A 15,934-nucleotide genomic window follows, 5' to 3' on the forward strand; every position below is an offset into this window, starting at 1 on the left:
ATGCAGAAAACTATAAGACACTGATGAAAGAAACTAAAGATGATACAAACAGATGGAGAGGTATACCATGTTCTTGGATTGGAAGAATCAACATTGTGAAAATGACTATACTACCGAAAGCAACCTACAGATTCAATGCAATCCCTATCAAGCTACCAATGGCATTTTTCACAGAACAAGAACAAAAAATTTCACAATTTGTATGGAAACACAAAAGACCCCAAATAGCCAAAGCAATCTTGAGAAAGAAAAACGGAGCTGGAAGAATCAGGCTTCCAGACTTCAGACTATACTACAAAGCTACAGCAATCAAGACAGTATGGTACTGGCAGAAAAACAGAAATATATATCAATGGAACAGGATAGAAAGCCCAGAGATAAACCCACGCACATATGGTCACCTTATTTTGTATAAAGGAGGCAAGAATATACAATAGAGAAAAGACAGCCTCTTCAATAAGTGGTGCTGGGAAAACTGGACAGCTACATGTAAAAGAATGAAATTAGAACACTCCCTAAGACCATACACAAAAATAAACTCAAAATGGATTAAAGACCAAAATGTTAAGGCCAGACACTAGAAAACTCTTAGAGGAAAACATAGGAAGAACACTCTGTGACGTAAATCACAGCAAGATCCTTTTTGACCTAGCTCCTAGAGAAATGGAAATAAAAACAAAAATAAACAAGTGGGACCTAATGAAACTTAAAATCTTTTACACAGCAAAGGAAACCATAAACAAGATGAAAAGGCAACCCTCAGAATGGGAGAAAATATTTGCAAATGAAGCAACTGACAAAAGATTAATCTCTAAAATGTACAAGCAGCTCATGCAGCTTAATATCAAAAAAACAAACAACCCAATCCAAAAATGGGCAGAGACCTAAATAGACATTTCTCCAAAGAAGATATACAGATTGCCAACAAACACATGAAAGGATGCTCAACATCACTAATCATTAGAGAAATGCAAATCAGAACTACAATGGGGTATCACCTCACACCAGTCAGAATGGCCATCATCAAAAAATCTACAAACAGTAAATGCTGGAGAGGGTGTGGAGAAAAGGGAACCCTCTTGCACTGTTGGTGGGAATGTAAATTGTTACAGCCACTATGGAGAACAGTATGGAGGTTCCTTAAAAAACTAAAAAGAGAGCTACCATATGACCCAGCAGTCCCACTACTGGACATGTACCCTGAGAAAACCATAATTCAAAAAGAGTCATTTACCACAATGTTCATTGCAGCTCTATTTACAATAGCCAGGACATGGAAGCAACCTATGTGTCCATCAACAGATGAATGGATAAAGAAGATATGGCACATACATACAATGGAATATTACTCAGCCATAAAAAGAAACGAAATTGAGTTATTTGTAGTGAGGTGGATGGACCTAGAGTCTGTCATACAGAATGAAGTAAGTCAGAAAGAGAAAAACAAATACCATATGCTAACACATATATATGGAATCTAAAAAAAAAAAAAGGTTCTGAAGAACCTAGGGGCAGGACAGGTATAAAGACACAGACGTAGAGAATGGACTTGAGGACACGGGGAGGGGCGAAGGGTAAGCTGGGATGAAGTGAGAGAGTGGCATGGACATATATACACTACCAAATGTAAAATAGATAGCTAGTGGGAGGCAGCCGCATAGCACAGGGAGATCAGCTTGGTGCTTTGTGACCACTTAGAGGGGTGGGATAGGGAGGGTGGGAGGGAGACACAAGAGGGAGGAGATATGGGGATATATGTATATGTACAGCTGATTCACTTTGTTATAAAGCAGAAACCAACACACCATTGTAAAGCAGTTATACTCCAATAAAGATGTTAACAAACTAAAAAAAAATTAAAAAAATTAAAAGACTAAGAACCTCAAAAAAATAAAAATAAAAATTAAATAAGCCTCAATGATATGATCAGTGCATTTTAGAAATTCTTGTTGATGGTAAACAAGATGGATACTATACCACACCTAGACTGCCTTCTCCCTTGCCATCATACTCTATCCTAGTTTCTGATTATTTTGCAGAAACTCCTTAGCAAGTTTCTCTTCTTCTGTGCATCTTTCAGATGTTGATTCATACAAGGCAAGGCATGTAGTAGGGCCCCCAAAATACTTTTTTGATGAATACATTGAGGATGAATCCTTAACTTTGTAACATACTAATTTTTCTAATTGGAAAAATTAGTAATGTCTTTAGAAAGACTCTCTGAGATTGAATTAAATGACAACCTGTCAACTTTGAGCCAGGAGGAGTTAAAAGAGAAAAGTAGAAGCTCACTTGATGCTGTCTCCAGGTTAAAACCAGAAGTAAAAGGCAGTTCAAAGCTTTGAGAAGAAGTTTGACTGCCTACAACACTGGCTTTTGAATTGATTTTGGAAACCACATATCCTAAGGGTATTCAGGATTAGTAAATTCTCCATATGAGTTTGCTCTTTATTGGGAAAAACTAAATTATTTGACTGCAGGGATTTTAGGCTGCAAGGTCCCAGGGAACTGAAGTCAGAATCCATGTGCAGAGAAGATGGAGGGAAGCTGTCCTAATCGCCTACCTGGAAGGACAAAGTCTAGGTGTGCTAGTGTCTGTAGAGTCCCTGGAATGTAGAACACTGTAACAAATATTAGTTTCTTCTATAGGCCAATAAGGAAAGACAGAAATAATTATCAAATGTAAGTTCTAAATAGGATAAGATATTTAAGGGCAGTTAACATTGATATCTTCCCTTATTTGATTTTAATGTTGAAATTTATGAGGACATAGTTCAGCTAGGTATGAATTCAAAGTTTCATTTTTGAAAGAGTACTCTTTTTTTTTTTTTTTCCTTTCATTGTTTTCTAATTCACATTTAAACAAATAGTGATATGACCCAGCAGCCTTTGTGGAAAAATAAGAATAAAATGTTGAAATTTCAGAACAAACTCCAACTGGTTCATTGACTCTGTTTCACCATGGAAAAATCACTTAACCACTCAGTGTCAGTTTACCCATCTGTGAAATGAGAAGGATAATATTTTCTTATGGGGATGTTTTGAAAATTATTTTGCAAATGTAGTGGATGAAATTGTTGCAAGCATCACTGCTCTTTTTCCACTTTAAAGAAGCAGACAGTATTATTTATGTACCAGTTGATAGTCAAATTGTCATCTGGGATGAACTATGTGTATTTATTAGCAGTTATGTGCTTTTTATTACTTAAAGGATCCCCTCCTCCCCTAGATTGCTCAGTTTATGCATTATGTCAATGACTGGGCACCTAAGCAAAGTATCTTAAAAACATTCTGAGCTTCATATTTATGAGCTGCTAATCTGATATCTTTGGTAATTACTCCTTCTTTCTGTTTTAGCTCATGTTTTCTCTGATGTGGTTTTTCACCTCAACTCACTTCACAAGATTGATAGTTCTCCATGTTTCCCTGCTAGAGGTCACCTCTGAGCTGAAGGCAAAACACATCCCATTCTGGCTCCCGTTGACTTTCAAGTCAACTATCAAAGAGTTTATTCCAGACATTGCCTAACCTCAATTTCAAAACTCCACCCTAAAGATTACAGGGAGATATCCTGGGGAGTTGCCATAGTGACTCTAAGAGGTTGGTATGGAGGAGACAAAGCTACTGATAGCAGATTTTTATACTTGATAGGCTTAATTATATAACGTGGTCATGAACCTCTGTGCTTGTGTCATTTAGGTCTGGAAAGAAACTTTCCCCTTCAGGCTCTTCTCTCTCTTATGGTGCCAATCAACGGGCTTCTTGGTAATAAGATTCTTTATGTCAATAGCTCCAGCATAACCTCAGGTGGTGCTTGTAGTAATGACAGAATCATTACAAAACTAAAGAAGAAAAGGAAAATATATTTCATGGGTGTGATTAAGTTATCATAATGTTCTTGCATATGTAAATTATCCTTGACTTAATAAAGTACCTTGCTCCCATAATAGTATTTTAACCTGGCTTTAGAAAGTCATTTTTTTACCCATGTTCATAATTGTTACCAGACTTGGCAGAGTTCATCTCCAGATCATCTTGCTGCAGTGAAATTTACGTATTATGTTTCTGTGTGCAAGAATTTTGTTTTAACTATTAGAAGTGCTTTTACTAAGTAATGTTATTACATGAATTATTACCTTAATAAATTAGTATAACACTTAGGAAGATAGAATTGATTACATTCTAATGATACCCAAATTGACAATGGTCATTTATAGATACGTTTTTCCTTGATTATAAAAGAAATATATATTCATTGGAAAAAACATCAGCAAACTACAGAAAGGAACAAAAAAGAATATTGTCTCTATCTCCTGGGCTAGAGTAATCACTTTAAGATTTTGATGGATATTCTATAAGATGAACACTTTTTGAAGAATACTTACATTGTTTTCTCCAGCACATTTTGTATTTCTAAAAACAGCTACGTCTACAAGAAACCCTGGTGAAATAGGATTCTTTTTTTATTTCTTCTATCAGAAATTAAATCTAAAGTTCTAGTATCCATATTTTATAGGCTTTATTCAGGATTATAAAAGCTACAAGGAAACTATTTTACCTGTTTCTTCTGCCGCTTTTAAAGAGTTCAGTTCATCCAAAATTATTATCTTCAAAGATAACCAGGTCTAGCACCATATAATTAATGCAAGGCCAAGGGAAATTAATGATAATCATGTTACAATTTAAATATAAATCTTCATGTGTGCCTAGGAGGAGAAGAAGCTTTTCTGGAGCATGTGAGGGAATGTAAAGGAATCCTAATGGTATCTCAAATTGTTGTCTTCTGATTAAGTGTTTTCAATTATTTTTTGCCTTTTTGTAATATATAGTTTTGCTGTTGTTTGGTTGGTTTAAATTTTACTTGGAATGAGGAGTTAAGTCCATATAACTCTTGGGAAGATAATCATTTTAGAACTTTCTTTTAATCAATCTTTTCTTTAATCCCCTTTTAGGCAGCCAAGGACAGTTTCCACTCACACAGAACGTAACAGTTGTTGAAGGCGGAACTGCAATTTTGACCTGCAGGGTTGATCAAAATGATAACACCTCCCTCCAGTGGTCAAATCCAGCTCAACAGACTCTGTACTTTGATGACAAGAAAGGTGAATACATTTTCTTTTAAATGTTTTAATCATATTCTAAAATATCCTAATTATAATGAATTTATTTTTCTGAGATGATTCAAATTATTCCTTTTGATTACCAAACTGCTGCTGCTTGTATTTAAACATGTTAAATATTAAATACTTTAGTTTGCAAGTCATAAACACTAAAGATAACCTATGTCAACTTTTTAATAAAATAAACAGTTCTAATTCTGTTTCAAAAATAGTTTTATGCCTTCTCTTAACAATTATCTTCTCTCAAGATACCACATGATTTTGTTTTCTTGTAGATGCCTTTCGTATAGATTGAATATTTTTTCCCTCACTCACTCCTGGCAATAGGATGTTATTTTTATTAATCTTAGTTAAAATATTTAGAAGATACTTTATGATTTTGGAAAGTTCTGTGCTTTCTCATGAATTCAGTTTAAAAGTAAGAATTACAGAAATGATTCCAATAATAAGTTTAAGTTACTCCATGTTTCCAAAATAAACTGAAATTAAGTGAGAAGCTGTATTTACAAGTTGAGTTGGACTTCAGTGATTAACTGGGCTTTCTAATTGGATGGTAGATTTTGATTAAACATTTTTAGAGAACTAAGGCAATTTATGTTATATAATTCAAGCAAACAACTAAAAATGTATACTGAATTTCTAAGCCGTCATCCATTGTTATAAACACTGGGAGAAAATGAGTTCATAAACTGTAGTGAAAATATGGAGCTGTTGCTTTAGATAAGTTTAAATTATATAGGATATAAATATCTGTATAATAGCTATTCAGCATGGTCTTAATCCTGTGGCCTAATTAGTTGACACATAAACTTAACTATGACAGAGAGTTAGGAATGCTAGCATTTGTTGTTCTGGCTAGCTCCCTCCCTCCCTCCCTCCCTCCCTCCCTCCTTCGCTTCCTTCCTTCCTTCTCATTACTCTATGTCGGTACAAAAATTAAAGCTCAGGGATACAGAACTCTGGTGAGAACTGACTTGCTAAACCCAAAGCTTCTCAACCTCAGCTGTATTTTACAATCATTTGCGATGCAATTAAAACACTGTGATACTGCATATGCCTGAAAGATTCTGTTTGGAAAGCTCCTGAGAACAACTGGCAACGTAATCTGTGGTAGAAATAAGAACAGAGCCATGGATAAAGCTGTTAACAGTAGCAGCCACCTGTAGAAGCTGGTGCAATCAGTGACACAGACAACCCTTTCGTTTTCTCTATTGTTCTCCTGAGCAGTTGTCACTTGCACAACACGTACAGGTTACTCTAGTCATGCTAACTCACGCTAAGCTTCTGCACTTAGGCTCTGGCACAATTTAGCACGTTTGTTTGCTTGAGATAAGCCTTAGGATTGAGGAGGGCTAGGCAGGTAAATGCAGACAAAAAGACAGTATGGGAAAATCGTGATATGAAATCTTTAAAAAAAAATGCTTTTATTTTCAAACCCTTGCATTTGAGGGACATCACTGTCAAGGATCCCTTCCACTACATCACAAGGAACCAAACCAGGGACTTGTGAAGGAACAAACATGTTAGTTTGCCATTTATGAAAGGTTTCTTTATTCAATACTTCTCGTTATTCTGTTGCAACTGGTGATTAGAACCACAATAGAATTAGAAAAAGTCTAATATCAAAAATAGAAACCTGTTATACTATACACACACAAACACACACACACACACACACAGACTAGCTTTTTACAACATAACTCTAACCTGTTAAGGCAATAAGGAAAGAAAAAATGAAATAAAGCAAATGCTTCAACAATTCATATGATTAGATGTATCTAGTATTTTGTAGCAGTGTAAAGATACAGGGATATTGCTAAATATCCCAGATATAACATGATGGGTTTTTCTCACCATGATTATCCTTCAGAAAAGAGGGGCTTTCTGGAAACAAATTCTTTGCAAATCTAGTATTTTATTTGAAAATAAAAGCATTTTATTTTAAAGATTTCATATCACAATTTTCCCCATACTGTCTTTTTGTCTGCATTTACCTGCCTAGCCCTCCACAATCCTAAGGCTTATCTCAAGCAAACAAACGTGCTAAATTGTGCCAGAGCCTAAGTGCAGAGGCTAAGTGTGAGTTAACGTCACTAGAGTAACCCTTACGTGTTGTGCAAGTGACAACTGCTCAGGAGAACAATAGAGAAAACGAAAGGGTTGTCTGTGTCACTGCACCAGCTTCTACAGGTGGCTGCTACTGTTAACAGCTTTATCCATGGCTCTGTTCTTATTTCTACCTCAGATTACGTTGCCAGTTGTTCTCAGGAGCTTTCCAAACAGAATCTTTCAGGCATATGCAGTATCACAGTGTTTTAATTGCATCTCAAATGATTGTAAAATACAGCTGAGGTTGAGAAGCTTTGAGTTTAGCAAGTCAGTTCTCACCAGAGTTCTGTGCCCCTGAACTTTAATTTTTGTACCGACATAGAGTAATGAGAAGCAAGGAAGGAAGGAGGGAGGGAGGGAGGGAGCGAGCTAGCCAGAACAACAAAACAGGTGCTTCTCATTGATATTACTGCTGCCACTAGGAGTCCCAAAAGGCATTCTGAGTAGCCTTTCATGCTCTCTGGAGACCCAGGTCTCTGAGGGTTCTGGCTGTAAGGGCTGAACAAGTATCTCAGGATGGTGGCCCATTGGTTTAACTAGAACTGGAAAAGCCTTTGTTGTTTACTTGGAATTATTAGCGAAACAAAAGCATGCTGTGAGTGGGCAGTTGATGATCAGCTAAAGGAGGCTTAAGCGGAACCCCTTTTCCTAGGAATTTCTCTCAAGGAGGTTATATGTGAATATTCAGAAATTTCTTCACAAGGGAGATAGGTGTCTGGGGGTAACTGGCTAAAGTGAAGCTAATATTGTAATATTTTTTATTCAGGTGAAATAAAGAGGAGGGCAGTGAATTCAGGCTTTTGCTACCTTGAGCACATCTAATGCGATCAGTAGCTTTCCCCATTTACAACCGGAGAAATTGCGAGTCAAACACTCAAGGAAAATTTGTCCACAGATGTTCAGCGAATGACTGGTAATGAAGGGATTGGAATCCAGGTTGGCCTATGTTAGTTTTAACTAGAATGCCCCTGAGAACAAAGGCGTCCGGGCACCAGGTCACTTTAAATATAACCCAAGTGGCCTCTGCCTTTGATCTTGGCAGCTGCCTTTTAGTTAAAGAGCAGCAGTTATTTTCAAACTGTTGAAGGTGTATATACAGTAAGACAGAGGGATACATTATAGTCAGCACTGCCCAATAGGACTTGCTGTGACGATGGCAATGTGCTATATCTGCAGAACAGTTCTGTAGCCAGCAGTCATGTGTGGATACTTAAGTTAATTTTAAAATAATTAAAAATTTGGTTTTTTAGTCACACTAGCCGTATTTCAAGTTACTCAAAAGCGACGTGTGGTTACTATTTTGGAAAGCACAGTTCTAGATGATGACTCACTCTTTAGATGCCAAAATAGACCTTGTCCAATTCCAGCCTTGGCTGTAGAATATGCATTTTCCAACGGAGAAAACCCCAAGTCATCATTAAAATGTATCAAATATTCAATAAATGAAATTTTACTGTTTAAATTTCACAGATTTAATGGCGACATTGTAGCCTAGAGACAGGGAGTCAGATCTGACTTCTAATTCTGCTTCTGACACCAACTGGCAGAGAAATAAAAGGGGCTCATCAATATCCCACCAAATCAGATGTTCTAGTCTTTGGATCAGAATTGCATTTTTAACAATTTCTCTACTTTGCACCTGAAAACCAGAAATCATTAACCTATGAAGTAGATATTCAATTACAACTCCCATTTCATTTCTGCATAGTTTTTGTATGAAGACTTTTTCTATAACACTTAAGAAACTACAAATCTAAATAGAAAATAAAAATCAAGAGGAAAATTTACAGGTTCTTATGGGTCAGAGGGACCTAGAGCAAATGTAGCCACTTGTTATGGCCCTCTTCTCTTTCTTTTTACACAAATTTTACCGTATCTGTTATAAATAGTAGGTAAGCGCTTGGGATAGAGTGGGTATAGGGAGGCAGGGAGAGTAGGGAGTCAAGTTCACTGAAACACCACATGAATGCTGTGTGGTATTTGGCAATAGAAATTTTTAAAAAATCAATTAGGTCATTGTGTTTGTTTCTCTGCAGGTGTGGGAAAAAACAATTGAAGTAGTACAATCTGATCACTTAATGCTCAGGAAAGAACACTTCAATTCCTTCCTATTATTGACAGAAAATACTTTGTACAAACATCTCCAGGAGTGCATAGTATATGCATTTAACAGACGTATCTCTGTGTGCTTGTATGTGTTTTTGTATAAAAATGTAAAATACATAACATTTTGTGATACTACTACTTTATAGTAGTTTTGCTTTTTTGCATTATGCTTCAATGATTCTCAAGAATTTCTTGAAGGAAATTTTATTCCTGAAGGAATGAAAATAAAATTTTATTAAGAGCATAGCCAAAAAAAAAAAACCCGTTGGTGTTAATTATCCAATTATTCTGCTGATAATTTTACATTAATACTGGGGATGATGGGAGAGGAGGAACATAAATAACGTGTCCTAGGACAAGCAGTGATAAAGAGAAGAAAAATGAGGTGAACCTGAAATGGAGGTACAAGTTCTCTTGGCTCCATGCCAGCCAGTGCCACCTGACAGTTTCTTTCTCCACAACTAGTTTCAATCAGTGTGACAGCCTTTAAAATAGTAAAGATTAACTCAATAAAGCAGGTGTTAAAGTGGTCAATATTACCCTTCTTTTTGCTTTCTTAAAAAAAATAATAAATAAATCATGTATAAGTTACACTAAAGACGTGAAATAAGTGATGACAACTTAATACTCTATAATTTTTAAATAACTTCAACATGGTTACCTTTTCTCATTGTGATTCACAACAACCCTGTATGGTCGGTATTCCCATTTTGTATATGAAGAAACCGAGGTTTGCAGGTTTGAATGACTTGAGTAGTAAGTGACAAAATGATGATGAGACCCAAGTTTTCTTAAGACAAGCCTAATTCACTTCATGCTATATCATTCTGATAAGGACTTCATTTTATTGCTTTTTGGATTTTTGTTGTTTTTTACATTTCTCGTGGAAAGTATCACTTCTTTACGGTCTTTACTCCAAAGTCACCGTCTCAATGATAGATCTCCTGAACACATCTCATATTTTAATAATTTCATTTTTATTGTAATAACAGATTTGCTAGCAAATGCATCCATATTAATTGAGTAGGAATCAGGTTCCCATTAGGAAATAAATGATACACTCGAGTTAATGAAGTATGAACACACTATTTATAGGTGTACAGGCATAATTAAGGAAACATGTCAAGATAATGCAGCACCCAGGAGCCAGCAGCAGTGGGAAACCATCCTTGCCTCTGAAAGGGTGACAGAGGGAACTAAAGCTAAGTTTTGGAAGAAGACTTCTGATTAGAAGCTGAGACTGGTTAGGAAGAAGGATGTGTGGAAATATGTAAATTGACTTCTTTTTCCTCTTACCTTTTGATCTCTTATCAATGACTTCCATGGGCTGAGCCCAAATGGAAACCATAGGTCAAGGAATCCTAGGTAGTTTAGTCTCCCAGGGCAAAGAGCAGGGAAGATAATGGATCTGGAATGATAAGCAGAAAGTAACCAGCACAACTTACCAAGCATAAATAGATATTTCTCCCTGTCCAATTTTCAGTAAAGATAATTTCTATCAAAAACCTTGTGTCACTCTATGTTCACAACTACCTTCCATTGAATTGCTTCTTTTTGGGAGAAATAAGTTGCAACAATGCAGCACGTTTCCAAAACACATTACTTTTTTTCAATGTTATATTCCTCAAATTTAACATATATGTTAAACTGTGTGCTATTAGATTTCCTAAAGAAATAACTTGCTTTCACTTAATCTGCTAATGATAAAGCCATTATTGTAAATTCTCACTAAGCATAAGCAAAATTTTCAGTTGTACATTATATGATTACTACCTTTATCTCTTTATGCTAGTTTAAAGTCCAACAACTTTAGGAAAAACATAAAGATAATCATGTACACTATAAACTATATTCATTATGTGGTATCTATAACAGTGTCAGGATTTGGAACTTTGACATTCAAAGCTACAAATATGTGTCTGAACACGATCAGCAAATTTTAGTGTTTGAACATTTTAGAATTCAGCATAACTTGCATACTTGATATTATATTTTAGAGAGGCTAGGTTTCACTAACATTACTACTTTTTACAATATTTTTTGTATTTTTTTTTGGCCATGCTGCGCAGCCTGTGGGATCTTAGTTCCCAGACCAGGGATTGAACTCACTCCCTCAGCAGTGAAAGTGCGGAGTCCTAACCACTGGACCGCCAGGGAATTCCCTGTAATGTTTTAATTTAAAAATAAAAACAAAATTTACTGCAAATAAATCAAATACCTCTGTGAAAATGACCAAATTCTTGAATTAAGTCCTTTTAGTTATTGCACATTGCTGTTCACTAGCGTTTTTTTTTTTTTTTTTTTTTTTAGCAAAACCCCATAAAGAGAAAAGTTATTTCTATAACACGGAGCTATTTTATTCTACTTTCTGATCATTAACTTATATATTTATTCAGTCTTTCATTCAGTAAATATTTGCTGACCATCTACTGTGTGATAGACACTGCACCAGGTGGTTTGCAGTTATTGTAGCTCATTGATTTTTGAGGAGTCTATTCTGTGTTGAATAGAGCTACTTGAAAGACAGCTTGTCCTGATTAAAATTTGATTTCTTTTATCTTCCAATCATATATGTCTCTGGATACATATATTATAAATATGTTTGTATGTTGGTAAGACATACAGAGTCAGCACATAATCAGCAATTATTTCAATGATTTTAAGCCATCTGGAGAATACCACTTTTTATGGTCATGGCAGAAGAAGTGGGATGATGGCTAGAGCCAGACTGGGTGGATGGTCAACACCATTGTGCCATCTATTTCCATCTCCCAAAACAATAAAAAAGAAAAAAAGTAAGCAATGACCAACCAACTTCTGGGTAGTTGCCTTGATAGCTTTTGTGATATTTCATATCCTCAGTGGGAATTATTAGTCATTAAAGATAACAGGCGTCACTAAGTAAATGTTCTTAATATATAAATATCTAAGCATATTTGATATTTAAAAGATTTCCAAGTCACAATTTCAGTTCAATTCTGTGAATATTAGTGAAATATTGCTATGTCCCAGGAATTATGCTGGGCATTGGGGCCACTAAAATAAATAAAACATGAATTTTGCCCTTAAGTGGCAAGTTGTCATATATCATCTATACATTGGAATGGTGGAGGGTATAGAGGAACAGTATTGGATCAAGTATTTTACAGGTAGATAAATGTAATTCTACTTGTTGTATAATAAGCCTCATTGTAGAGGATACAACATGCCCAAATAATTGATAAAAAGATCCTATATGAATCTAGGAAAAAACCTGACTTGAAAATATACATGACCATAAAGCAGAAACTAACACACCATTGTAAAGCAATCATATTCCAATAAAGATGTTAAAAAAAAAAAAGAAAATATACATGACCGAAAACATACCTTTTTTGATAAAATTATTTTTTAAAGAAACAATTGTAAATAAACTATTATGTGCTATTTGTCTAATATATGAAGTAACAGTGTACTGTACAGGGACCTGATTTCCTTGTGACATACTGATATGGTCTCTATGTTGAATAGCCTTTTAATCAGGATCAGCAGAGAGACCGTGGAGAATTTAAGATATTCTAACATTTTTAAAGTAAGTTTCAAAATAGCATTAGCATTATAGTTCCTTAGTAAGTATAAGAAAATCTTAACAGTATCAAAAAATACTGTCTATAATGTATAAGTTTAATTATATTTAAAACTACGTAATTTTGATTCATACCAATATAATTCTATTTTAGATAAAACAGTGTTTAAAGTTTTACTATTTAATTTTTTAGTGCGTTTTTCCCATTTTGTATTTTTTAAAATATTTTACGTCAGACTTTGAGAGGGTCATATCCCCCTATGGTGAATCTATATTGTAGAAATGGTGCTATTTTTTTTGTTTGAGGCTGATGCAAACTTAGCCCTAGAACACTGACATAAATGTCATTCTACTCCAAAACTTAGAGTCCACTGCATTTCTCTGTTCTAGTTTTAAATTCCCAGGAGAGAAATGAATTGGTTCAGCTTATACTAGATGCCTCTACTGTGCTTTAAGGTATAACTAGGGGTGCGTGGCCACTGAGTCCAGCAATCACTATAATTTACATTCTCTACATTCGACGACGGCCCCGCTCAATAGGCTCAAATATAGAATCTAGGCAGAATATTTTTCTGTCTTGATAGAATATGTTTTATGAAAATAATTGTAGCATTAAGTACAAAATGAATAAGAAACCTCATTTAAATATTATTACTTGGGTACCCCTAATAAGTGCAGCCTCTCTTTAATCCCAAGGAGTTTTTTTTATAAGTAACTTGGAAATATTGGTCTAAGTACCAAAAGGGAGGAATAAAAACACATATGGTCATTCATGAATGGTAATACTAATTAAAATACTATTAAACTATTAATTTATTATGGTTAAAAATTTAATGAGTATGATCTTTTCAATTCACTTGGTTTTCTTCAATTATTTTAGTTATGTCCTGTATTTATAAATATTGAGTGTTTCTCTTCCTCCATGCCTCTTCAGGTGACATTTCTCCACTATTCAGACAAAATAATACAATTTAGAAATACCTTTTCCTGAAAAAATATTTTTAATGTATTGTTTTATATTGTGTGAGCATGAAGAGTTATAAATTAAAGTACTCTGCTTTCCTTAATTTATTATTTCTTTAGCCCCAGAAGGCTCTTGTGAGTGATCCTTGGAAACAGCAGTAAATGAGCATTTTGTAGCACTGTGAAATGTAGGAGGCAGTGTTATTTTAGTACTGAAGTGTGGGTGTTTGTAAGAATTAAGTCTTCTGGTTTTATGACTATTTATGTTGAGACTAGTAGGTGGACTCAAGTACAAATGGGAAATGGGGTAGTGGGAATGCTGAGTGATTCGTCTGTAATATTCACTTTAACATTTTAGAAAGAATGGTTGTAGTCTAGAAAGAAGGATAGTAGTATGAATATAGATGTAACATGTTGTGTTTGGACTCTCAAAACCCTTTCATATATGTATAGCCCACCTGTTTCTTAATGCTGAAAACTGCGTGGTGTGAGATTGAATGGGCTATTTCCTAAATCTTGAATTATGATAAAAATATCTTCTAGGGACCAGTAACTGTGTTCTCCTATGGAGATGATAATTGGTTATTAGTCGCTTATTTCTTTGTAACTTAAAATCCTACGTCATAAACAATTGCAAACATTATAGATGGGTTGGTTGGTTGAGGTTTACAGGCTTGCTAGTCAGGGCAACTACATTTGGATCCCAGTTTCACTATGGATTTGTATGTGGTCTTGAAACAACCTTGACCAATTACATAAACCAATCTCAGTTCCAGCTTGTAGGCCTCTTGAGACCAATGGGTTGTAAAGGGCCACCTGCTGCTATGTCCAGGTGTACAGGCTGAAACTCTTCTCAGAGTTTGTTTTGTGTTTTTTGAAATGTTTGAAAATTGATACGGTAACATCAAACAAAATAAAAAGAAAAACAAAGGTCTGCCATTGAAGTCTTAAGCAGTTTCTATCTAACAGGAAGTTGAGATCTTTAATACTACCTTTAGCCTGAAAGTGGCTGTGAATGGGTAAATACCTGAAATAGACCTTTTAGTTACTGGAACATAAGGCAGAGAACCTGTATTTAAATGGTAATATTTAGCTTCACCATTTCCTAGGTGCTGTAACTATGTTGAAGGTGAAATGCAATGAAAGTTTCTAATTTGGAGGCTGAGTTGCTACCCTCAAGGCTTTGGGGAAAGGAACGCAAGTTAGGATGAGAGAATTTAGGAGGAAAAATAAAGTTCGCTCCCTGCCCTTCTTGCCTCACTTCTGTGTAAATTTTTTTTTTTTATTGAAGTATAGTTGATTTACAATATTATATTAGTTTCAGGTGTACAATGTAGTGATTCAGTATTTTTATAGATTATACTCCATTTAAAGTTATAAAATATTGGCTGTATTCCCTGTACTGTAAAATATGTCCTTATAGCTTATTTATTTTACACATAGTAGTTTGTGCCTCTGCCTCACTTCTTTTTATGTTGAGTGTGAGTTCCTATGGTGTGAGATTTTCATAAAGAGATGTTAAGGCTTTCTCACCTGAAGAGCTACCACTGAGTCCACGTGACAAAGAGTGGCACAGAGCAGGAATGAAAACCAGTCCTGGTGCCCCAGCACTGGCTGACTGAACTGATTGCTTTGCCCACGTCTATGTACTGATTGGTTATCTAACAAATCAAAATGCACATTTCTATTCTGTTTATTACCTCCTTACTAGTTCTAATAGTGTTTTTTTTTAATAAATTTATTTATTTATTTATTTATTTATTTATTTATGGCTGTGTTGGGTCTTTCATTTCTGTGCGAGGGCTTTTTCTAGTTGCGGCGAGCGGGGGCCACTCTTCATCGCGGTGCGCGGGCCTCTCACTATCGCGGCCTCTCTTGTTGCGGAGCACAGGCTCCAGACGCGCAGGCTCAGTAGTTGTGGCTCACGGGCCTAGTTGCTCCGCGGCATGTGAGATTTTCCCAGACCAGGGCTCGAACCCGTGTCCCCTGCATTGGCAGGCAGATTCTCAACCACTGCGCCACCAGGGAAGCCCTCTAATAGTGTTTTGAACTTCTTTGGGGGTTTCTCATT

General features: G+C 35.5%; 1 protein-coding gene across 5 annotated transcripts in view; it reads left to right on the forward strand.

The window, feature by feature from the left end:
* CADM2 (cell adhesion molecule 2) overlaps positions 1-15,934 on the forward strand; it is a 1,026,782-nt gene that overhangs the window by 793,146 nt on the left and 217,702 nt on the right. For all 5 annotated transcript variants that reach the window (XM_082392431.1, XM_082392433.1, XM_082392432.1 and 2 more), the window contains one exon: positions 4,953-5,102. In XM_082392431.1, coding sequence (XP_082248557.1) covers positions 4,953-5,102 — 150 coding nt within the window. The remainder of the gene's footprint in view (positions 1-4,952; positions 5,103-15,934) is intronic.

This window comes from Balaenoptera borealis (assembly GCF_965194805.1).
Source record: "Balaenoptera borealis genome assembly, chromosome: 5".
Lineage (NCBI taxonomy): Eukaryota > Metazoa > Chordata > Mammalia > Artiodactyla > Balaenopteridae > Balaenoptera > Balaenoptera borealis.